The following is a 25,396-nucleotide window of genomic DNA, read 5'->3' as shown; positions in this document are numbered from 1 at the left end:
CACTATGGGAGAGACGTTATGTCGTTTTTCCCATAGTTCAGAGGAGCAGCCAGGCGGACCGGAGGCAGCGTAAGCAGGAGCGGGGCTTAAAGGTAAGGGAAGTGGCTAGATCCCCTTCAGTTTTTGTACTCTGACGTCATCAGCTACTGCCCAACGTCATTCCCTACCTTCCACGTGGGCATAGAGGGGGAATATAACCTTGTGGTGAGCGTAGCGAGTATGCGAGGGGACAACTTTATGGGACTACTGTATGGGCAGAGAACTGCAATTCCAGCCACACTTCACGTCACTTCCAGGTACAGAAACTGAAGGGGAAATATACCTTTCCTTAAAGTAAGTATTTTTTTTTTTTTTGTGTAAGCGGCTTCACTATAGGGGGCATAACTGCTGGGTGCACTACTACAGGGGGTACTGCATAAGGAGCACTACCACTGTGGGCACTGCATAAAAGGCACCACTACTGGGGTCACTGCATAAGGGACACTACCAATGTGGGCACTGCATGAGGAGCACTACCACTACTGTGTGCACTGCATAAGGGGCACCACTACTGGGGGCACTGAATAAGGGGCACTACTACTGGGGCACTGCATAAGGGGCACCACTCCTGGGGGCACTGCATAAGGGGCACTACCACTAATGTGGGCTCTGCATAAGGGCACTACCACTACTGTGGGCTTTGAATAAGGGGTACCACTACTGGGGGCACTGAATAAGGGGCACTAACACTGTGGGCACTGCATAAGGGGCTCTATCACTACTGGGGTCACTGAATGAAGGGTCACTACCACTGTGGGCACTGTATAAGGGGCACTACCATTACTGGGGGCACTGCATAAGGAGTGCCAATACTGGGGGCACTGAATAAGGGGCACTACATAATGGGCACTACCATTGTGGGCAGTGCATAAGGGGCACTAGCACTACTGGAGGCACTGCATAAGGGTCACCACTACTGGAGGCACTGCATAAGGGACACTACTACTGTGGGCATGTGTATTAGGGGCACTACTACTGTGGGCATTGTGTATAAACGGCACACATGTGGGCAGTGTGTAAAAGGGGCACTGCTGTGTGTCATACATGAATAAAGTACACTACTATGTGGTGTAATGTGAATCAGGGGTGAATCAAGATTGTGCTATTGTGTGGCATAGATTGAATTGGGAATACTATTGTGTGACTAAGCCCCTTTCTTTTGAGACCACTCCCCGGCACGCTGTCCCTTTTTTTTAAAAAAGCGCTAAGGGGGGGGTGAATTCCACCACTTCTCTAGGACCACTTTATGCACTGTATATAAGATAAACGTGGAGGCGGGGCAGAGTTGTGCTGACACCTTCAGCATGCTTCAGTGCGGCTCTTGGCTCTGCCCCTTCACCAACACAGGACAGCAGGTAAAGGAAGCTGCTCTGCTCCACTGTTCTGACTGCTTAATAGAATTAAGTGTTCTAATAATTGGAATTTCAGTGTCTTGGGGAATTGGTTGCATTGCACACAACCAGAGCACTGTTAAAATGAGCCAAGTTTGCTTTTGTTTTTTCTTTGTTTGTGCAGATGTTATAGAGCTCACAAAGGGTTCCCACTTTTCAAAGACTGTACTGTGTGGGGAGTATTCTCACTGATGCCCTACATGGCAGAGCTGCAGGTGAATAGATGTCGGCATCTACAAAGTCCGGATAAGAGAGTGGAGGCAGCCCAGCATCTCCGGACAGGCACCTTTGGCACATGCAAGTCGTCCCTATTTTGAACTCACATATGTTGGGAGGTGTGACAAATGTGTTATGCTTTTGTATAAAGGAACATTGTCGCCTGTAATAAGACAGGCACAGCCATATGATGAGTAAGATCAATATAAGTGACAGAACAATAAGGGATATCATGAACATCTATCTTAATATAACCAGCTACAAGGGCACCGACAAAGAAACAGCTCCTGAAATTTCCGCCCCACGCTCCCATACTCCCCCAGCTGCTGATCTTATTATTTTCCAATGTCAATCCGACACCCCAGCCTATTAATCCAATTCTATTATTGAAAGAACTTTGTGTGATTTCATATCACAAGAAATTGGTAATGTATCCCACCCCCCTCAACAGACCCCACCCCCATTAGGGCTGCTTCCAGAAATTTCCCGGGCTGGTTTTCCAATCCGCCCCTGCATCTACAACATTATCTAAAACCAATAATATATAACTGTATAGAAGAGATGAAAACATCACAAAGGGTTGCACAAGCCACATGCAGAGATGAAAACGAAGGACGTCCCAACAATTACAATAGCAAAGATGAAAAGAAAAAGAGAAATGCTAAGGACAATCTATGTAATCACAAGCTCACGAAAATGTTTTATATCATCATGTTGCTTTGTGCCTATTGTTGCGTTTGATTAAAACACATTGAGCACCCCGCAACCCTCCCCTCGCTCAACCCCTAAACAAATACAAAATAATTACACTAGCCCTTCGCAAGGTTTAGAAATACAATCTAAGCACGAGTGCTGCTCCTATGTACATAGCGCACACCACAGCAAGTGTCTGGTAGGCGTAACGACAATTAAAACAGCTGAAGACAGGTGCGAGGAGAAGGTACTGAAGGCGAGAGGAAGGAGGAGGGAACGAGGAGCTAGAAACAGAGGGGCAGATAAGAAACAGAGGGCCTGATTCAGAGCCGGACACTCTGACAAGAGCGCTCGCTCTGAATCAGGGCCCTCCTACCTAATATTGGAGCGGCCTCCTGGCCGCTCGCATGGCTGTGGGTTACCACCCACAGCTTATGCGAGCGTCCATGATGATGGTCGCGATGGTCAAGACCATCGGGCTTGCGACGAGACCCTGCGGTAGGGTCTCACTGCCGCAAGCCCAGGAGTGCTTTTGGCCCAGAGCCAAAAGCACTCCCACTGACATCACTAGTGATGTCAGTGGGGCCGGCCCCAGACGGTAGGCGTTCCCATGGGAATGCCTCCGTCTGGGCAGCCACGCCCCCGGCACGCCCACCAAAGGGGGCATGCTGTCACTCACTATCGACAGCACACCCCCTTTGGTGCGAGACCCATAGCGACGGCTTAGCCGTCGCTATTCGGGTGTCGCGCATGCACACGACAGAGCTCCCTCCATCGTGCGCATGTGCACAAGGGTGCCATCGACCCGCTTGCGAGCGCTCAGTGCTCGAGAGCGGGTCTGAATCAGGCCCAGAAGCCCCCATTTAGCAACGAAGGTAAACACCAGCAGCATTTTTCATTTAGTATCACTGTGCTACAAACGAAAAAAGCCACCGGTAATTACCAATACTTAGCCCTCCGGCAAGGTCCAGCAAAGTCCTCCTAGTCTGCGAGGTCCTCCACTGGGCTGCTGGCATCTCAATGTTACCAGGGACGGTGGTCTTGTGTAATACGCATGCGTGATGGTCCATCTGCACATGTGCCTGGAAAGCTTTGCTGAAGCCGGAAAGGCAGCGCCGGGGGTCCCTGTTGTCTAAAGATGGCGAGAACGATGCTGTGACAATCAGTAGTAATCTTAGATTACCGTTGTTTGTTAAATCCAGAAAGAATGACATAACTCCTTTAGAGAGCGCTAAAGGGGTTATGCTAAATTGATAAATGGGGGCCAGAGATGCAAACACAGAAGGGCAGAAGTGTGTGAGTAGAAAAAAAAGAGCAAGACAGGAGGAGGGGTGAGGTGAGAGAGAAGGCGAGAGAGAAGGCGAGAGAGAGAGAGAGAGAGAGAGAGAGAGAGTGTAGAAGGAGAGAAAGAGTAATAGAAAGAGAAAAAGGGGAGAGAAAGGTGGAAAGATGTCAGATGAAGAAACAGAAAGACAGTGGGAGAAGAAAGCGATGGAGTAACTAGACTTTTTGGTGCCCTGTGCCAGACAGAGCATTGGCGCCTCCCTCCCATTTTTCAATCAGGGACATAAGATCACCTGCACCTGAAAAAGGGCCATAGCCTCATGGGAAAGGGCCAGGGGAGAGATAGGGGCGGCCAGGAGATGCTGGGGATAAAATAAGAGGAAGCTACAAGTGAGAATGATAATAGACAGGAAAATTGACAGACCCAAACAGCGCCTCTTGTCCTGCGGTGCCCTGTGCCATGGCACAGGTCCCACTACCCTAGTTACTGCCCTGCACACAGACACACACACAACTACCCACAAAGCCATGTAGCACAGTGAGATGCAATATAAATAATAACATAGTATAAATGAAATGACAGCAAATCTTTATATATTTTAATTAATGTTACTGTATTCATAAAGAAAATACCATGTATCCCACCATTTTACAGGTTGCAATAATTGTATGGCTGTTCCTGTTTTGGTTAATAAATGCAACAGGCAAGCAGAACAACCTGACTGTATGTGTTACTTAATAGCTAGAAAAATAAATAGTGAGATTGTATTTCTTTTTATATAATATTGGCCAGAAGTACCTTTATATGTATCCATTGCAGAAAGGTTCTCTGTTGAGAATACCAAGCCAGAATATTTCTTGATTGTAGCCATAGGACTATTCCAGATATTGTGTAGCGGCACTGTAGTGAATAGTCCTAGAGTTTGTAGGCAGACAAGAGACCATTAGCATCAAGTGAAAACATAAAATATTAGTTGGGAGATGAGCAGGCTAATCAGACTGAACTAAAATGTTGTCAAGACAATGGGGCATATTTATCAAGAAATAATATGGGCTACATTCTGCACAATTTACTGGGAGTGGAGGAATCCCCCCACTAACCCAGCAATGGCCTTTCGCACATGCGTAGTCTGATGAGCATGAGGAATACCTTTACGTCTAACATACCGCAGGGACGTTCCCCAATTGGAGCCCCAGTCCCTACATGTATTATTTAATAAAGCCGGCAAGCCCTAATTTGTTACTGCCACAATAAGATCCCGATCATTAATAAACACGCTTGTAAGTATGGGTAGAGTACAATAAGGGGATGTTCGCACAAATTCTTCTTAAGCCAACCAAAGAAAGATGTCTAGATACAGTAGGTGCTCAACTCCTGGGCGAAAATACAAACCGATGATGATGATTGGTAGCCGCTTCTGATTGGCTGAATTACTGCAGTGGTCTATTAACATTATGGGGTCTATTTACTAAGCAGTGTTATGAGACAGAGTGATAAGGTGTCAGCCAAGCAGCTCCCAACTGTCATCTCACAGGCTGTGTTTGAAAAATGACAGTTGGGAGCTGATAGGCTGGCACCTTATCACAGACATCACTTTTCATGTTGTCTCCTAACACTGATTAGTAAATAGCCCCCTATAACATTGATATTTGCAATAAGTCCACAGCAAGAATGCAGATTCCCATTTTATATTTATAAACCTCTCTGAGTAATAAAGTGTGTCTCATGCCCCCAGACTCCTGTATCAGCCCCCACCACATGACTCTTGCATGGCCTTTGCACCTTCCCATATGCTTTTCAAACCTCCCAGCTTTGTAAAAGCTCCAATATGTGAAGGTAACAACCAAGGGCATAGCTAGAGCTATGGGGGCCACTTCTCTCACTATAATGCCGCTGAGGTGAACTAGGTGCAGGGGGCGCTGTGGGCCCCATAGCAACTGCACCCCCCAAACCCATGGCAACTACTTCCCTGGTAACAACCTAACCTTTCATCCTTATCTAGCACCGCTGGTAAGTCTGTTCACTCCTCTCATCGTCCTCCTCCTTATTTAGCTAGTCTTCCCCCATACCCTCCATTCCTTCAGACTCAGTTAGTCTGCCCTCCTACCTGTCTAACTGATCCTTCTCGGTCTCTACCTCTTGTTGGTGTGCCCAAAGTTTTTTGTCCTTGGTACACTTCTCTTCTCTCGCTCTACAGGAGCTCTCTTGGTGACCTCATCAGCTCCTTTCGTCTTCTATATACCCTTTATGCTGATGACATACTGTAAACCTATTTCTCAGCCCTAGACCTCTTCCTCTCCACTCTTGCTCTCATCTCTGTCGCTCTTCTCTCTCTTCCTGGATCCCAATGCTTTCCTAAACTCGACATGTTGAAGACTGAGTGTGTCTTCCCCTCTCCAGGGTCCACCTTCTTTCCTGTCCCCCAAGTTCACTGCCTGTGTATCATCCTAGACTATTCTCTCTAGACTACTCTCTCTCCTTCACCCCTCACATTCTTGTGATCTCTAATTCCTGCCACCTTTACTAAGGCAATACCTCCAGGATCACACCTTAAAGGCTACGAAGTGTCTTATTCACGCCCTTGTCATCTCCTGCCTGAACTACTGTAAACTCTTAGGGGTCTTTTTACTAAACTGTGTTAGGAGATAAAGTGAACGGTGATAAGGTACCAGCCAATCAGCGCCTAACTGCCATCTCACAGGCTGTGTTTGAAAAATGACAGTTAGGAGCTGATTGGCTGGTACCTTACCTTCACTTTATCTCCTAACACAGCTTAGTAAATAGACCCCTTACTCTCTGGTCTTCCTCTCTCTCCCCTCTTAAATCTGCACTCAATGCTGTGGCCTGTCTTGCCTTTGTATCTAATTGTTCTGATTCTACCTCTCCTTCATTCGCTGCCTTTCTACTTCAGAATCCAGTTTAAGATCCTCATCTTCACCTTCAAATCAGTCAATCTCACTCCCCCTCCTACATCTCTGACCACTTCTCTATGCTGCCTCTCACCCTCTCCACACTTCCCAAGACAGTCGCCTTGCCTTAATGCCCTTTACCTCCCTCAAAATCCTGCATCCAGGACTTCTCCCATGCTGCTCTCCTCCTCTAAAACTCTCTCCCCCATCCTTGCAGGTTGCCCTAAATACACACCTGTTCATTAAAGCCTACCAGCACTCCCCACACTCTTAACACACATCTGCTGTCCTCCCTTCTCATCTCTCCCCACTTCACTTCCAAGTGAGCCCTTTTAGACTCTAACCTCTCAGGAACAGGACCATCCACATCCTCTTGGTTCTCACTCATTTGTGTTCTTTGATGCACTCCCACTTAGTTACAGTCAGTGACTTATCTTATATGTCTACTTTTTCCAGCCACCACAGACGCTTATACTACTTTGGTTTCCTGGAGCAAACCAGGCACATATGCTGTCCTTACTGAGCTGGATATTTAGTCATACAATAGGCTCTGGAAGGTAAGAAAAATGTGCTTTTGGGGACACATTTTACATTTGCTATTTAGACGCACATTGGGCAATATTTACTAAGCGGCAGTTTGACTGCGGTTTCTATTCTATTCTAAGCCCCGGGGGTTTGATGGCGGTTTTGCAGCAGTTTCTAAATGACAGCCCTGTTCTATTCTATTCTAAAATGTGTTTTGATTGTGGTTTGGCGGCGGTTTTGCTATCTGCAGATTTACTAAGGCCAAAACCGCTGCAAAACTGCCATCAAAACACATTTTAGAATAGAATAGAACAGGGCTGTCATTTAGAAACTGCTGCAAAACCACCACCAAACCCCTGGGGTTTAGAATAGAATAGAAACCACCACCAAACCACTGGGGTTTACAATAGAATAGAAACTGCCATTAAACCGCCGCTTAGTAAATTTTGCCCATTCTGTCCAACTCCTCATTAGTTCCTTGTGTGTATGTATAACTGTGAGGAATTAAAGAAGAGTATGGTGTAGAGATGCAACTGGAAGATACCTACCTTCAAAAAAGTAGCCTCCTGGTGCTCCCGCTAATAGAGTCCCATTCTGCAAGGTAAAATGAGGAATTAAAAGCCATAGATATCTATATTGGGCAAGAACCAGTGACAAAACAGATTTTATTTAGCTCCTTTACTTCCTGACCTAACAGGGACTGCTTTCCTCTTCAATCACCATTGTTACTGTAACAGATATGTCTTGTTTCAGGTTTCCAAATTAATTTCCTAATCATAGGATATCTTTTCTAGCTAAAAATTTTATCTATATTAGAGAGCTCATGTCATGGACCACACAGTTCATAAAACTCACCCCTGACAGTTTTCCAATGCTGCTTCCTCAAGCATTGACAGCCAGAAGGATGTGAGATTTTGCTGACTGCACATTATTTTATTCTCCGATTAAGTCTCTGTGCTATGTGACCCATGACACTGCAAGGTATTTAAAGCCCCAAAACTGAGCTCAGACTGGAATTGCTGAGGTTCCTTTCACTTTGATCAGAAAGGTATACAGGAGAGGAGGTTGGCAGGTGGCTGCCCAGCAAAGGAAGAGTAGAGTGCCCCTCCCTAAAAGCTCGGAGCCCAAAATGTCTCAGTGCAAAGAAATTAACGGTGTCAATGGTCAGATTCTCGGGATGGGCCTGCTGCTGAGAAACTGTTCCATTACTACCTGCACATAAGTAAGGAGATCTAAGCTGACCATTTTTGTTTTTAGATATTTTTTTATTTTCAAACGGTCTTGTATTCCTGCATGTATGTTTATTATGGTTACTTATCATTAAGCAATGTGACTATTTCCTACCATGTTAAATAAGTTGTAAAAATGTCAGTCTCTGATTCTTAAGGGATTTGTGTGTCAAATGATATTGCTAAATTAGGCTGTGAATTAATTTTAAATGTCACAGAGCAACTAAAAATTTCCTAAGTGCCAGCCGCTGAGGTAAATTAGATTTTTGGGAGTTTTAGTAATTTTTTTAGACATACCAGGTAGTTTTGTTTGGATGGGAACTTTGATACCCTCTTGTCATACACGCCTTGGTGGGTGTTATTGTGACACACACTAAAGATGATTAAAAGTGTATTGGTAATAGTGGCAGGAATATAAGTACATCAATCGTCATACAATCATTTGCTTGGGGGAAGGTCACTGACCATTACCATGAAACCCCTCTGCTTGCCCATTGTCATAAAGGCCAAAGATAAACTGGGAACAATGTGCAGCCTTGGTAATAACAACAACAAAACACACTGCATTATCCTGCTGGAATATTCCTTTGTTGTGGAGGGCTGCAAATTGTCATCAAGCAATGCAACATTGTGGTTACCGGGCAATGACTTGCTCTGGTGAACCAACGGACCCAACCCATGCCATGGGAACACACCCCACACCATTATGGAATCACCACCAGCAGGGCCGGATTAAGGTCTGTGGGGGCTCCTGGGCAACAAACATGTGGGGGCACCTATTAAATATGGACGAAATGGGGGAATGCGCAATGGGGACTATCGCTCGTAAGCCGTACATTTACAAACAGTGATAAGTTAAGCTCAGCGCTGTTTGTTAAATAATGAAAGGAGGACATAATCCCTTTAGCGAGTGCGAGGGGTTATGTCTCATTGTGAAATGGGGCCCATGGGTGCCACATGAAAAAAAAATACAGGCACACCCACACGAAAACAAACACACAACATACACTCACAGGAAAAAAAACACATATAGGCACCCACATGAAATATTACACACCAGTTGCACAATCTAATCCACATTACACTGCACATACTGCCCCTGATTCACATTACAGCACATAGTAGTGTCCCTTATTCATGTTATTACACACAGTAAGTCCCTAATACACATAATGCCCACAGTAGTAGTACCTCTTATACAATACCCACACCAGTAGTTCCCCTTATGCAATGCCCCCACAGTAGTGGTGCCCCCAGTAGTGGTGTTACCCCTTATGCAGAGCCCACAGTAGTGGTGCCCTTTATGCAGTGCCCCCAGGAGTGGTGCCCCTTATGCAGTGCCCCCTATGCAATGCCCCCCAGTAGTCATCCCCCCAGTAGTAGTGCCCCCTGTTTTAATACACCCAGTAGTAGTGCTCCCTGTAGTAATACCCTGTGTAGTAGTTCCCCCAGTATTACTGCCTCCTATAATAATACCCCCTGTAGTAGTGCTCCCTGTAGTGAAGCCGCTTACACTGACCTGCACTGACCTGCTGTATATACGTCTGGTACCTCCTGCATTGAATGTGGATGTGATATGAGCCAGTGTCGCTTGTCTGTTACCATGGACAATTCTGGCCAGATGCCGCTGGTCACGATCATTAAGCACCTGTGGTCAGCCACTGCGCTGTCCACAGTGGGTGGTAAAGCCTTCCATGAGGTATTCCCAGTACACACGTGACACCATAGATGAGGAATGTTAAATGTCCGCACAGTTTGGGAAATGGAATATACCATCCGCTGGGCACCCACTATCATGCCTCATTAAAACTTCGATATTTCATGTCGCCTTGCCATGAGCAGCCTAGTTGGTGTTCAAACTGACTCACGAGATGTAAGATTACAATTAATGCAGGTCTGGGCATTTCCAAGATGTCAGAGTATGGTGACGCCACCTACCACTACCTATTTACCTTTACATACTATTATCCCATGACTTTTGACACTTCAGTGTAGTTGTCTGTTGAAAACTAACTGTATGTAGCAGTTGTATTGTAGAAGTTACTTTTTAATAAAACTTACCTTACTTATTTCTGCACTGAATCCAATCTCGCAGTAGCGCTTATCTCGTACTGTGCATTAAAAAAACAAAACAACACAGACATTATAACACCTCAGACATCACCTGATTGTGATATCCCGGACCTAAGTGGCAAGCACATAATTCCCCTCCCCCTACTCGTCCCTAGCATAAGTTCAAACACCAAATATACTATGTATATAAAAAAAAAAGTACAAAAGAAAATATTTAAAAAAGACAATGACAACACCAATTTTTACATTGGCAATGATGATGATGATACAAGGAGAGCCTCTGCAGGTCTGCCATCCTTGATCAGGATCAATATTGTGCTTCAGAGTTTATTTAAGAACCTACTCACAGACCATACGTTGCGTATGATAAAACTGGTTGATAAATGGGCCCCAAAATACCAACCAATCAACCAGTTTTATCATACGCAACGAGTTTTAAAACTCGTTGTGTATAACAATGGAGCTCCAGCCAATCAGCTCCCAACTGTTATCTGTTTGAAAAATTACAGTTGGGAGCTGATTGGCTTGAGCACCATTTATCATACACAACGAGGTTTAAAACTCACTGCGTACGATAAAACTTGTTGAGGCCCTACATCTCTCTGCACTTTCTCACTCTCCAAGGTTTGATATATCTCCCCTACAATCCATTATGTTGTACTTAGACCCAGATATGGCAGCTTCTAACTTATGAAGCTTTCTCCTAGATTTCTGAGCATATTTGTCAAGACCTGCTGACACTAAGCGGCTGTGGAACCTTCCTTGCTAGTCGTTCTGTAAACCAGATCTGAACCAGGAAGTTAGAGCCAATGTACACAGATAGCCCCAACTCACTGGGTATACAATGTCGACATGGTGAGGTCCTGAGGCAAATTCTGATGATATGATTTATTTAATGTAGAAATGTGCTTCCTCCACAGTACAAATAAATAAAAAACCTACAATGGCCCATATTTTGTCTAAAACTGACCTTGACCCTAAGTTTGTGCGTACAGCCAGTTTCTAATTTGCCACTGAATAGTATTACCGGTACATAAATATGATTGCTCTCAGATACCTAAGCAAGTGGCTCATAATATTGCAGATACCTTACTAGTATTAGTGATCTTGCATGAGGTTTGGGATGTGCAATTTTCTCAGACGTACCATAACTTCCTTCATGCACTGCTTCTATTTTGATTTCCCGACATGGAGCAAATTCATAGAAGTTCTTCAGATCAGCAGTTAAGTAGCATGCCCCTGTGGGAGTTTTACCAGATTCACGAGCCCATTCACCTGAATCTATATAGTTAAAATGCTGGTAAGGGGCACAGGCCTGTGAGCAGAAAGAGAGAAAGAGATGAGTATTACCAATAGGAACATGTAACCATATTATTCTTGTGACACAAAATGGTTTCTAGTGAATTAGCAGGCTGCATTTCCATCAGTGTCACTGGTTATGGAGAATTAACTGCATTTTATTTTTCAGGAACATTGGTTCAGACCACAAAATGTCTGCCTCCATGCAGGAGATGGTGCACTTGATATTTGCACTCTGCAAATGAAAATAAATTGATTTAATGTCTGCTCTAGTTAAAAATATTTTAAACTGCATGGGGCCAATTCAATACCAAGTGATGTGTGCCCATGATGTGCAGCTGCGCACAGTACTCAAAATTACAGCAGAGTACCATTTCTCATTTTCCTGTGCACCCCTATGAGGGTACAAAGCAAAATGAGCGATGTTGAGAGCCTCCTGATGGCACAAAGTATTGCTTGGAATTGAATCAGTCACTAGGAAAGTCTGTATTCTTCCAACACCAGATGTGCTGTGACTGAGACATTTCCCAGGACATGTTATGTAAGATCCATGTGATTTCCCTTTTATATCTTGTGATCCCCTTGCAAGATCAGCAAAGGAGAGGTTTGGGACTAAAATAATAACTTACATTAGGTGGTGCACAGTTTTTTTATCCTAAGCAAGATTCCTTATCAGTGATGTGATGACAACATAACTCATTGCTGTTTATACATTTTCTACATTATTTATTGCATGATGTAACCCCTATTGTAACAGTTCCAAAAGTACCATACACTTAGCTGATGACCATGTATGTCATGCTTGTTACCATCTCTTATCCCCCTTTTTATTTCTGTACCCGGTCCTTTATTTCCTCTTTTACCAAAATAAAAAAACTTGATTAAAAAAAGAAAAAAGGAACAAGGTGGCAAGCAGAGGGCTAGGAATCCCCAAGGTGACCTAATATCTATAATAACTTGCAGTAGGGAATGCATTATTCCTTCTAATATACACATTTCACTAACACTAAAGTTAAGGTGAGAATTCATTGTTATAAATGATGACATCAGAACAAACCGTTTACATAATTTATAATAACCAGCAGGAACAAGCAGGAACTCAGTTCCTGAACCTCTCATTAACTATGACGTAAAGTCCTGGGCCAAAATGTATTTTCAATAAGATAAGTCCCTTTTGAGTGCCTTCTTTTCTAATACTATATATATGTTTATAGAATAAATATATTTAAAGTTATGTTAGACTCACTTTTGTTAACTGTATTTCTTTGAAGTCCATAGGGTCCACAGGGATACCCATGGGGTGTGTGTGGTTGGAGTGATCCGGGCACCAGTCAAAGCTTTAGCTTCCAGGATGCACCGGACCTCCTCCACATTTACCCCGCCCCCCGCCACATGCAGACAGTATTGTAAACAAGCCCAAAGCAAGAGCAGGAGAGAGGAGAAGGAAGAACAGTACACACGAGAAACACTCACGGAAGATGAGGGAATGCGTGACCAGGAGGAAAATACCCAATTAAGCCAGGTGCGTCAGGGTGGTCGCCCTGTGGACCCTATGGACTTCAAAGAAATAGAGTTAACAAAGGCAAGTCTACCATAACTCTTAATTTCTTCAGGGTCCATAGGGATACCAATGGGATGCAATTTTTTTTTTTAAAGACTAGAATTTGTATACTGTGGTGAACCGAGAGAGAAATTAATAAAAGTGCGCAAGTGCAGTGCCGAAATCTTGTCCACTGGCAGAAAGATTCTTTGTATTCGAGAATCCAGAAGTGCCCCCAGATGTACCAATTGACAAGCCAGCCGTGTGTTTGCAGGTAGTCCACGGTCAGCTGGCATTGTAACACAGCCGGTGAATGTGCCAAGATTAAGAGGTTGACTAGGTAAGGCAGGATTATGACTCCCTGGAGCCTGAGGTGGGCCGCCATAACTGCCATTATTTTGGGAAAGACCAGAGGGAGTAATAGGCACTTGCAGGTATGCACCCTGAATGTCCAGAGAAACCATGAAATCCCCAGGCTCCAATGCCAGGACAATTGATCGTAGAGTTTCCATGCGGAACTTGGGCACTCGGATAAATTTGTTGAGGAATTTGAGATTCAGAATAGGCCGATGAGACCCATTCGGCTTCTGAACCATAAAGAGAGTGGAATAAAAACCAGTTCCTCGCTGAGCCGAAGGAACCGATATTATTACACCTGAATGCAACATGGAGTGAATGGCTTCCCGGAGGGCCAGAGCCTTGATGTGGTCTGATGGGGGACCTGTACCAAAAAAAATAGCTGGGGAGGGCGCCTCAGGAAGGTGAAGGTGAACCCATGAAAGACCACTTCCCGGACCCAGGCGTCCGTGGTTGTTTAACGCCGTGAGTCGGCGAACCGTAGAAGTCGGCCTCCTACCGTGGGGTCCACCGGAGGAGGTCCGTCCCATCAGGCAGAGGGCTTGTCGTCAGACTTGGAAGCCGGACGTCTGGCCGCCCAAGGTTGCTTGGATCGCGGCTTGACGGTCTTGTGAGAACTAGGCTGCCTGGGCTCCTCAGGAAGGTGAAGGCTTACCCATGAGAGACCACTTCCCGGACGCAGGCGTCCATGGCCGCAGATGCCTTAGAGGCAAGGCTAAAGTGTATAGCTAATAATGCAATGTGAAACCCTTCACAGATACACGTAAATGTGAAGTACTAATGAACCCCTACACACCTGATAGTTGAGGGTTTAAGAAAGAGCAACAGGGATAGATAACTGACAGTCAGAAAATGTAAGGCAGTATATTACACAGCGGCCCTAGCACAAGTCACATACAGTGCATATAAATAAATATACTTGCAATGGGCACTGAATCAACTAATCAAGCCTTAATATGCTGGCAGGATTGAGCGCTGTATAACCTGGCTCCAGGGAAAGGCATGCAGGGAGACAGAACCCAAATCTCTTGAGGCCTGTAGCTTCAGTAAAGCTCCAAATAATGGCTGCTGAGCATCTCATATAGGGAGGAGGAGGAGCAGCTCAGAGGCGGGAAACCTCTTGTGAGGGATCGCACTCTGGGCTGGGGGAGGGGCTGCCGGAGGTGAGCCTACCTCCCCTCTACTGAATCAACCGCCGCTGGCCTGTCATGGTCCTGGGTGCCAGACTTAAACTGCCCCGGTGGTCTAGTGGGTAATCGCCTTACATGTCCTCTCAGTTTGTCCGGCTGCAGCCGCGTGTCCCCACTGAAGCTTCTAGCAAAGCCCCGCTGGCGCCCGCTGTAATCACCGGACCACTCACCGGTGTTGCGGTGCCAGCGGAGGTAGTCAGAGCAGCAGTACAGGCGCCCATTAGGACGACTAGCACTGCTTGCTCTGAGCTAAAAAAAATTAAATAAAAAAACTCATAAAAATAAAGCGTGGGGCTGCTGAACCCGGCACCAAACTTAAAACTGTCTGGCTGTGGCTGTGGCTGGGGGCGGGGTATATGTGGAGGAGGACCGGTGCATCCTGTGAGCTAAAGCTTTGACTGTTCGGTGCCCGGAAAAGCCCAACCACACACACCCCATGGTAATCCCTATGGACCCTGAAGAGGAAAAAAAAAATTATATATATATATATATGAACAAAGCAGAAGTGATACAGTGCATGCCTTTATACCAAGAGACATCCCATAGTAGCTATGTGCAGTGCGCCCTGCGCCATCCGTCGAGTGAATGACGTCATCAGGGCGGGCAGGATGCGCCACCCATGATGCGGCTGTAATGAACGTCGTTGCCATGGTGTGATACCAAGGCAACCCGTCTCCAACACATGTAAACAAAAACAGAGTGGCTGCAGGCCTCACCACATGCTGCGGTTAACCCTTGCGGGGGAGAGGATGCAGCTTACATTGTGTAGACTGTCAGCAGCTGTGCTGAAATGATGATCGTAAACAAATACAATGTCTGAAATGCAGCAATCATGTGGCAACATACGGGCAAATAAGTGAATACAGTGGTGACAAAATAAGACACAAGAACCTCTAAGACACAACTTCTGCAGGAGGTGGGTTGCAGTTCTAAACAAATGCTCTCTAGACCTCATTTTGTTGGTCATAGAAGAGTCTAGTAGAGAACTTAACATCATCCGAGATAAAATCAAATCTTTTGACACTATACACAAACCCTGCTTTATCAATGATAGTTCTAATAACTGGTTAGACAAACTAAACGCTCAAATTGAGGAGTACAAGAGGGACCTGATCAAATACAAGAAAGACAAACTAGCTAAGGTCAATACTGACTATCAGGAACAGCGTGTCTATTCCTGGGCCACAGGCAGAACCCTAAATCCTAAATTTCAAAGGAATCGCTTTAGGACCCCTCGATGACTATTAGACACAGAAGGATCCAGTGGTGCCAACTCCTCACAGAGTGACCAGGATTTTCCCTCCACCTCACTCCCAATTACACAACGTCCCCCTTTAGGGGTAGCCACACGAGCCCAAAAAGGAAACGGTCCCGTACTAGACGTGGGAAACAGTGGTCGAGGCAGAAGGGTGTACAAAAAGAAAACGTAATTGTCAACTTATCATCCAGAACACTTACCATGGCAGAATCCAAACTATTACAGAGGGGTCTCACTTTCATTCCCACATGTTCATTCAATAGTTTTCACTGGAAAAAGGATCTATGGAGGTTTCATAGGAGCCTAAAACTCAAGGAATTCTTTAGTAACTCAGAAATTATGCCATCAGTAATACCTGCCACACGTTTCAAAAAGGCTTCCTCCTTTGATCGATCTTTCAACAACACTTCTATCAAAAGCTTTGTTAGAATTTTAGATCAGGAAGTTTGCTCATAATTTAAGGGGATTACTCCAGTACGACACAATCTTTCCAAGGAGGAATACAATGCTATGATCACCCTAGGCAAAGATAACTCTATTGTTATCCGCTCAGCTGACAAAGGGGGCGCCATTGTTATTCAAAATAGACATCAACACGTATTCTTATCTTAACCATGATCCTACCTTTGCTTTCAAAAAACAACTGGATGATAGTCTAACACATGCTTGTAAAATGGGCTATATAATCAAAGACATCAAATATTATCTTACAGTAGATAAACCTGTGGTTCCATTACTATACACATAACCCAAAATACACAAGTCATTATCCATACCTCCTGGTTGTCCCATCATTTCAGCCAGGGATGGTCTCTACAGCATGACATCCAAATACCTTGATTTTCACTTACAACCTCTCATCTCATTAGAACCGACATTTTTGAAAGACTCCAATTCTCTATTGGAGAAATTACATAGTTTAAGCAACCTTCCATACAATTTACTTCTGTGTACCATAGATGTTAATTCTCTTTATACCAGCATACCGCACCAGGAGGGTTGCGAGCGCATGGAAACCTTTTTGAAGTCCCATTCTGATTATCATGGTCCCAATATAGATTTTTTCCTGTGTCTATTGAAACACACTCTGAACAACAATTATTTCCTTTTTGACAATAAATTTTTTCTCCAGAAGAAAGGTTGTGCTATGAGGTCTCATATAGCCCCTTCTTTTGTCAACATATACATGTTTTTCATCGAAAAAGAACGGTTTCTCAACAACTCTGAATTCAATAAGTCCCTTATCTTTTTTACCCGGTATATTGATGATATACTGGTACTGTGGTCGGGCACTGAAGTGGAGTTCATCACTGCTATGACTAACATCAACTCCATGCATCAATATATTACCTTATGAACAAAGTTTCAGTAATGTACATTTTTTTGAAAATTAACATCCATTGGTCCAGCACAGAATTCAACACCTCCATTTACCACAAACCCACGGACAGTAACATGCTACTGCATGCACAGAGTCATCATTCCCACTTCACTTAAGAGAAGTCTGCCTTATTCTCAGTTTTTATGTGCACTCAGGATTACCAGTGATCCCCTTCGGGCAGAGCAAGAAATTGACAGTATGATTACCAAATTTTCACAACATGGCTATAGACACAAGGATCTCCTTACAGCAAAACATAGGGCAATATCGTTCAACAAACGGGCAAATGGATCCGACAAGATGACATCTATAAAAACTGACACTATGCTATTTGTTAATCAATATAATATTGCAAGCAAATTCATCAACTCTGCAACCAAACATCTTTGGCCCATCATAAACACAGACAACTCCATCAAGTCGTTAAAAAATTCGAAGATCATGCTGGGTCACAAGCGTAGTAAAAACCTGAAGAACTGGCTTGTACATAATGATATTAATTATGGTCCCAGCACTACTGAACAACATTTCCTATACAAAAAAACGGGATGCTACCGATGCACGGGTTGCACCACATGTGGCTTTAAGGAAACTGGCCCAGACATTGTACACCCACACTCGGGTAAACGTTTACCAATTAAACATGTGTTGCCATTCACATCTAAATACGTGGTATACATGATTCGCTGTCCCTGTGGATTTGTCTACATTGGAAAAACCACCTGTACTGCCAGGATTAGAATGGCGCAACATAGGACTGCGATTCGACAAGCATTAGAGAAGAAAGAAATAGACCAACCAGTAGCTCGTCACTTTAAGAACTTCCGACATTCATTATCCACGTTGGTATATAAACTCATTGACCATGTCCCTGTGAACAAGCGTGGAGGTGACAGGGAAAAGAAATTGCTACAACTCGAGACTTTTTGGATTCATAAAATGAACACAGTATCACCATTTGGTCTCAATGAACAATTATCCTTTTCTTGCTTCTTTTAATGACATTTAGTGACTTTTCTTTGCTGTCACACTGCGGCCTTGTACACACTTACTGGGTATGTGTTACCCACTTTTGTTCATCACTGTTTATTGATTCACCATATCGATGTCTTTATCTGGTTTTGCATTCTTTGATTTCCACTACCACAGGTTCGCCACAGATCCATTCACTATGTTTAGATAGATTGTGGTCTCGGTTGGTGGAAGGCTCAGGACACTCATATCCGGATCTTACATTCTCTTGCTACAGCCATACTACACTGGATACGCCTTATACCGTTCGATCTTTGAAGCTAAGCAATGTAGGCCAGGCCAGTACTTGGGTGGGAGACCTCCTAGGAATACCTGGTGCTGTAACTTGCAGATACCCTTGATGACGCCTGTCCAGACGTATCTGCCATTTTATTTATGTTTGCCATTTATCTGCATAGTGTTTGGATCTTATTAGGTTTACTGTCTCATGCATTACGGAGCCATGCAGCCAGCGACAGTGATCACTTTTTCTCGCGACACAGTTCCATCATCATTTATTTAATAGAACATGATTTACAAAATTGTTTGACCTCTGTGCTAGCTACATTCTTGTCTGTTTGCTTTCTAGTGGTGTTGGTCATCATTTATTTTGACAGGATATGACTCACTGTACAGTTACAGTTGCCACTACCTATATATAGATATATTTATTTTTTTCGCTGCCAGCTCAGTTCATTTTTATATATCCACACACTTATGGTTTTATGCATATATCCTAAGTGGAGTACATATTCCAATGCACTCATCATTGATTGGTTTGGTTTTCTACAGCCTTTGGTAACTAGTACCTGCGTCACACTCTCAGTCTTTTCTCTACTTTATTACACTTTGTCAAGGTTATTTATGTATTTATTTTTTTATCTTTTTCTTTCTGTTGGGGGTTTGTGCCTTAGAGGTTCTCGTGTCTTATTTTGTCACCACTGTATTCACTTATTTGCCCGTATGTTGCCACATGATTGCTGCAGTTCAGACTTACATTGTGTTTGTTTACGATAATCATTTCAGCACAGCTGCTGACAGTCTACACAATGTGAGCTGCATCCTCTCCCTCGCGAGTGTTAACGGCGGCATGTTGTGAGGTGTGCAGCCGCTCTGTTTTTGTTTACATGTGTTGGAGCCGGGTTGCCTTGGTATCACACCATGGCAACGAGGCTCCTTACAGCCGCATCATGGGGGGCATGCCCTGTCCCGCCCTTATGACGTCATTCACTTGACGGACATCGCAGGGGGCACTGCACATGGTTACTATGGGATGTCTCTTGGTATAAAGGTATGCACTGTATCACTTCTGCTTTGTTCTTGATAAAAGTCGTCAGACTGAAACGTTGAACTTTGACCTATTTGAGTCATGAGTCTTCCTTACAACAGTCCTTTGAGTGCCGCTGTTTCCTTTATATATTTTTGGCTATTTTTTTTACCATTGGATGGCACCCAGGCAGGTATTCTAATATTGTGGAATGCCGGCATTTTTTGTATTATAAAATATATATATATATATATATATATATATATATATTTATTGTTTTTCTACAGCTCCACCCCCAGTAGCTCCACCCACAGTTCCTGAACCTATTTTTCCAGAAAATTTGCCCTGGTTATAATTTATAGGAGTGTATTCATACACTCAGTGTCCTATTGTTATTTAAATGGCTTTGGCCATGAAATGATTGTTTGTACCAAATGGGAAGGATAAGTATGTCAGAAACTGATGATCTCCTGGGCTTCTCACAAACAGCAGTCTTTAAAGTTTACAGAGAAAGGGGTAAAAAAACATCCAGTGAGTACTGTTGGCAAAAAGGCATTGCTAATGAGAGTGGTCAGTGAAGAATGGCCAAACTGGTTCAAGTTGACAGTAACTCAAATAACCATACATACAGACATAGATACATACATACAGACATACAGTAATGTGTCAAAGAACATCTCTGAAAACACACTGAAACCTAGAAGTGGATGGGCTACAGCAGTAAAAGACCATACTGGGTTTCACTACTGTCAGCTTAGAACAGGGAACTAAGACATGCAGATGGTAGGGCCAGAATTTGGTGTAAACAGATCCATCCAGCTTTATGTATATGGTTCAGGATGATGTTGATAATTTAATGGTGTGGGGAATGTTTTCTTGACACGCAGACCCCTTAATACCAATTGAGTCTCTCTCTTAATGGCTTCTACCTGCAGAATAACGCGCCATGTCAAAAAAACACAGGTTGTCTCAGTCTGGTTCCAGAAACATGACAATGAGCACAATGTACACAAAATGCTTCCACAGTAACCAGGGGGTAATGTAATAAGTTCAGTGATTATGAAAATGGTGAGTTTCCACGAGTTTGTTGCTAAATTTAAAGCGGCAATCGGTTCAAAGGCTGGTTTTGCCTTATAACTGATTGCCACTCTAAATTTTGCGGTGAACTTGCTATAATCATACTGGTTCCATAATTTTGGAACCTATTACACAATTCCCTAGATCTCAATCCAATAGAGCACATTTGGGATATCGTAAAATGGGAGACTCGCAGTATGAATGTGCAGCCAACAGATCTATCAGCCAACAGATCTATCATCATGTACAGCCAACAGATCTATCATCATGTACCACAATCTAAAGGGAATATTTCTAGTACCTTGTTGAATCTATGCCAATAGAGGCTCAGGCTGTCTGAGTGCAAAGAGTGGTCTTACCCAGTACTAGAAAAGTGTACCAAATAAAGTGGCCACTGAGTGTAGAGCCCCTTTAAAAAGTGCCTACACATAGTAGATGCAACCATCATAGGTGACCATCCATGAATATTGGTCCAAGCTATAAAATAGATACCTCCACTGTCTGAAGTGGTCAGTGCACTATATAGAGAAATGTCACCATGTTTGGAATTTTACATATACATTGCATAATGCCTGGTGTATAATGATGTTCGTCATAGATGTATGCCCAGAAGCAGTAGCGTATCCATCATGGGTGAAGGGTGTGTAAAACACACATGCCCATGTGTCCAGGGATCTCCTTCCTATACTTGTCTGTTATCTCCATCTTCTAGTGATATATTCTGAAACATGGCTCCACACAGGAGCTAGCAAACTGTACTGTACCAGGGTCGTTGCTCTATTCTGCACATGCAGAATAGATAACTGGAAACATGGTGCTGCTGGGAACTGGTATGTGATAGTTAGATCCACTGCAAAGTATGTGTGTGGCCTGGGAGAGTCCAGTGGACCCCCCCCCCAGCTCTTAAAATGTCCCTGTGTAGAATCGTAAAATCATGCCTAGTGCTTACATCTACACTCTTCTGGACTTTTAGGTCATAAAGAAATTAAGCCACGCCAGTGCTGGCAATGCATGGGAGCTATGACGTATGAGGAAACAGCCCATGAAAGCAAATGTGCTGTATCTGAAGCACCAACTATTTTGGTAATGCATACCATACTTACCAAGCTTCCAGAGGGGGGCTGTAAAGAAGTTGGAAAGTCAGATTCATAATGAACAACACACTATGCAATATATAAATGGTATGGTAAAAGGTTTTCATTAAAATGTAACAGACTAATAATCATGTATAGGGCTCCTATCATTTTTACATGAATAACCAATACACTCATATGTCCTGAAGTTTGCTAGGGCTTTTCAGTCTGTTGTGTATTCAGTTTAGGTCCCAATTTTATAAAACTGTTATATTATTGGTTTATTACCAGTTATATATATACCGCAGACATATTTTGCACTGCAGCGATTTACAGACAATATTTGCCCATTCACATCAGTCCCTGCTCCAGTGGAGCTTACAATCTATATTCCTTATCACACACACACGGGTTCATTTTTGTTGGGAGCCAATATTTTTTTGGAGTGTGGGAAGGAACCAGAGTACCTGCAGGAAACCCACGCCGGCACAGGGAGAATATACAAACTCTACACACTTAGCATTGTGGTGGGAAGGAATTGAACCCAAGAGTTCAGTGCTGTGAGGCAGTATTGCCAAGCATTACGCCAACCAGGATTAGGAAACACTCTTCTGCCTTGTGCTGTTGGGGTTTCCAGGCATTTAACTTAAAAGGATTTAAAGAGAATAAAAATTTTGGGTCAAGGAAAATGGAACTGTTGAGGGTAAAAAGGGACATGTGGGAACCCTAATCATATATAACATGGACTCATACCACAATGCTGGTCCTCCAGGTCCTGACTGTTGCTCCGAGCCACTGGTCAGACTTAAAAATTCTCATTATGCCGTTGGAAGAATCATTTTTGTCACCTGTAAAATAACAATTCAGTAAATATAATGTGCCTTATTCAAATGTAAGTGTTAAGTGTTAAGGTGCCCATACATGGTGCGATGCACCATGTAGGGCGACGGCCGATCCGTTGCCAGACGGAACGTGCTGTCACCGCTGGCAATCGTGCGGTCCCTGCTGACCGCACGATATGCTGGCTCCCCCCTCCTCCATCTGAATGGGATCGTACATCGCATCCCAAATCAGATGAACCTGTGGGAAGATCTGGGGATGAACTATATGATGCAGCGGGAGCGCGCAGCACGATATCAGGTATGATATCACGTATGGTGCCATATATGGCCACCTTAAGACCAAAAAGGTGGGGCAGATTTAAAATGTGTAAAGATTCATAGTTGGGAAAGGTTTCCTAGCTTAATTCTAAATGCCAATATTTGTTAAATTTAAGCAAAAGCAATCTGTATTTCTCCTGCATGCAAAAAGAATAAATGCATTTGTACCCTTTACATTGCAACATGATTTGATACAGTAGCAAATTACTTGCTCCTAATACTCAAAGAGGCCTCATGTGAGATAGAAGACGAGAAGAAGGGAGAGGAACGAGAAGAGTAACAGAACAAAAAACAAATTACCTTACAGCTAATTAACTTCTGGCCAATTCAGATTTCAGAAGAACCTATTTGTTTGAACCAGGGTCAGATTGGCCCACTGGGGTACAGAGGAAATCCATGCACTCTGTAATGTTAGCTAAGTGTCTGTGGTAGAAGGCTGCACCCCCTCTGGTGGCTGGCCACACCCCTTAAGCATGGGCCTCTACCACTGCATTTTCCTGGTGGACCCTACATGGCCCTGTCTAATACTGGTTTGAAACCATTTTCTTTAACAAAAAAGTTAAAAAGGGACTGTTTACTGTAACTGGAAAAGCAGCCAGTATTACTATTGTTTCTTGAAACCATTCTGCAAGTCTCTGCAAAACATTTTTTTCTTAATGCCTAGAACAATAGAAAATAATTATCCCCCCCCCCAAAAAAAAACAAAAAAACACAAGTCATCGCCTTTTATGATATAAAGGTAAAGATTATTTGTTTTTGCAGGACTCCTTTGGTTATTAGAGATGCATAAAAAAGTTATTAGTATATCCGCAATGTTTCACATATCATACACATAAAGGGCCAACACTACCACTAGGCCAACTTACTGTAGGTAGTATACCAGGGTGTAGGGGGCACATAGAACACTGGATGATTATAATCACTCATTAGTTGTCAAATGAATCACTAAAGCCCTTAGCTGAGAGCTTAGCCACACAGCGTTCCTGTAAGGAGACAGGACCCGCACCAGCCAGGCTTACCAGTGTAAGTTATCTCCAAGATGCCAAGCTAAGAGCAAAACTCCCAGGTGCAATGTACATATAAACCCCCAATCCAATTGTCCATCGTGACTTTCTATGCTCCCTAGTATATGACAAAAGAGGGGGTCCATAATGATGAAACACAGTGCCCCTGTCCGGCATGGGGGAAAGACATACCCACCCTAAACATATGCACTGTAATGCATAGCATAAGAAAAGAACACTTCGTCCCGTTTGCATCTGGCAACATAATGACAATCACAATGTAACCATACTTCACATTTCTACAAGATAAAAACTTTACATGGTCCCCCCCCCAAAAAAACCCAAAACCTCATGGAATTCAATTAAATATAACTACATATGTAGCTAGAAACACATCTCCACATGGTAACAACATTATGACTGTACATAGTGTACACTGTAATTTCTTTAGTGTAAACTCCCTGCAATCAACTGCCTGCTTCCCAGTACCAATGGGTAGCATTGGAACGTAACAGCTCCTTACCCATCACTTGGTGAGAGACAAGGTACAGTGTGTCAAACAAATGTCAGTACTCCCTCCTCTGTCACACTCACACCCTTACTCTACACTAGGTAGGAGGAGGTGGGAACCGATGTTAAAACTCATGCATTTACTAACTTTTTTTTAATGCTTGAAAAAGTATATTAAATGGTATTGCAATGGAACCTGTTAGTTTAGTATATATCTTTTTGCTTTGTGGTGAGTAGTGTTTGTAGCACAGTCTGCTCTATTTAACGGTTTCCACTGATAAATCACACAATCTGCAATTTCTAGCTACCACCAAATGTCAAATGCAATTGGGTAGTAATGCAGGTCAGTTCCCTAACTAGATAACAAAGCTTATGTCTCTCTAGGCTACAGGGCTCTCTCACCTGAAATGTATTGGTGTTGTTATTACGGTGTATTCAGTTTGTTTACAGCACTGCAGATTATACTGGTGTTATGTAGAAATAAAGGATAATAAAATGAATACATTATTTTCTCAGTTCCTATTCATAGCTGTTACTGCACCTGTTTGGTCAAATGGTATAATGGAGCAGCTTTGGTCTCCTGGCCCCCATGGACACAGAAACACACCTCCACCATGACGGACACCCGGCTGTGATGTATTCAGTCTTGGTGCACCCACAACTATATTTAACCTGGGTTAAAAAATAAATACATACATACATACATACATAAAATGGACATGACTAATATTAGACAAAAAAAAAGGAAGTTATCCTGTTAATCTGGCAGGAGTTCTTAATGCCAGACCTCAAGCGCCCCCAACTGATCATGTTTAGTGGATTTTTGCAAAAGCGAGTATCTATTTTGCTGGGTCAGTAATTGCCCCACCTGCTTCCACAGGCAGAAATCGCTAAAACATGACCAGTTAT

At 43.5% G+C, this 25,396-nt stretch overlaps 1 protein-coding gene and 1 pseudogene across 1 annotated transcript in view; one reads left to right on the top strand and one right to left on the bottom strand.

The window, feature by feature from the left end:
• The window catches only part of ITGA2B (integrin subunit alpha 2b), a 122,690-nt gene that overhangs the window by 96,362 nt on the left and 932 nt on the right, over window positions 1-25,396 (bottom strand). The window contains exons 3-8 of the mRNA XM_088470729.1: window positions 25,029-25,159; window positions 22,567-22,661; window positions 11,507-11,675; window positions 10,349-10,398; window positions 7,607-7,652; window positions 4,423-4,539 (exon numbers count right to left, since the gene is read on the bottom strand). Coding sequence (XP_088326855.1) covers window positions 4,423-4,539; window positions 7,607-7,652; window positions 10,349-10,398; window positions 11,507-11,675; window positions 22,567-22,661; window positions 25,029-25,159 — 608 coding nt within the window. The remainder of the gene's footprint in view (window positions 1-4,422; window positions 4,540-7,606; window positions 7,653-10,348; window positions 10,399-11,506; window positions 11,676-22,566; window positions 22,662-25,028; window positions 25,160-25,396) is intronic.
• Window positions 18,627-18,744, top strand: LOC148525627 (5S ribosomal RNA; annotated as a pseudogene).

Source organism: Taudactylus pleione, unplaced genomic scaffold, assembly GCF_031769625.1.
Source record: "Taudactylus pleione unplaced genomic scaffold, aTauple2 ptg000102l, whole genome shotgun sequence".
In the NCBI taxonomy this organism is placed as follows: domain Eukaryota; kingdom Metazoa; phylum Chordata; class Amphibia; order Anura; family Myobatrachidae; genus Taudactylus; species Taudactylus pleione.
This window is presented reverse-complemented; position numbering and strand designations above follow the sequence as displayed.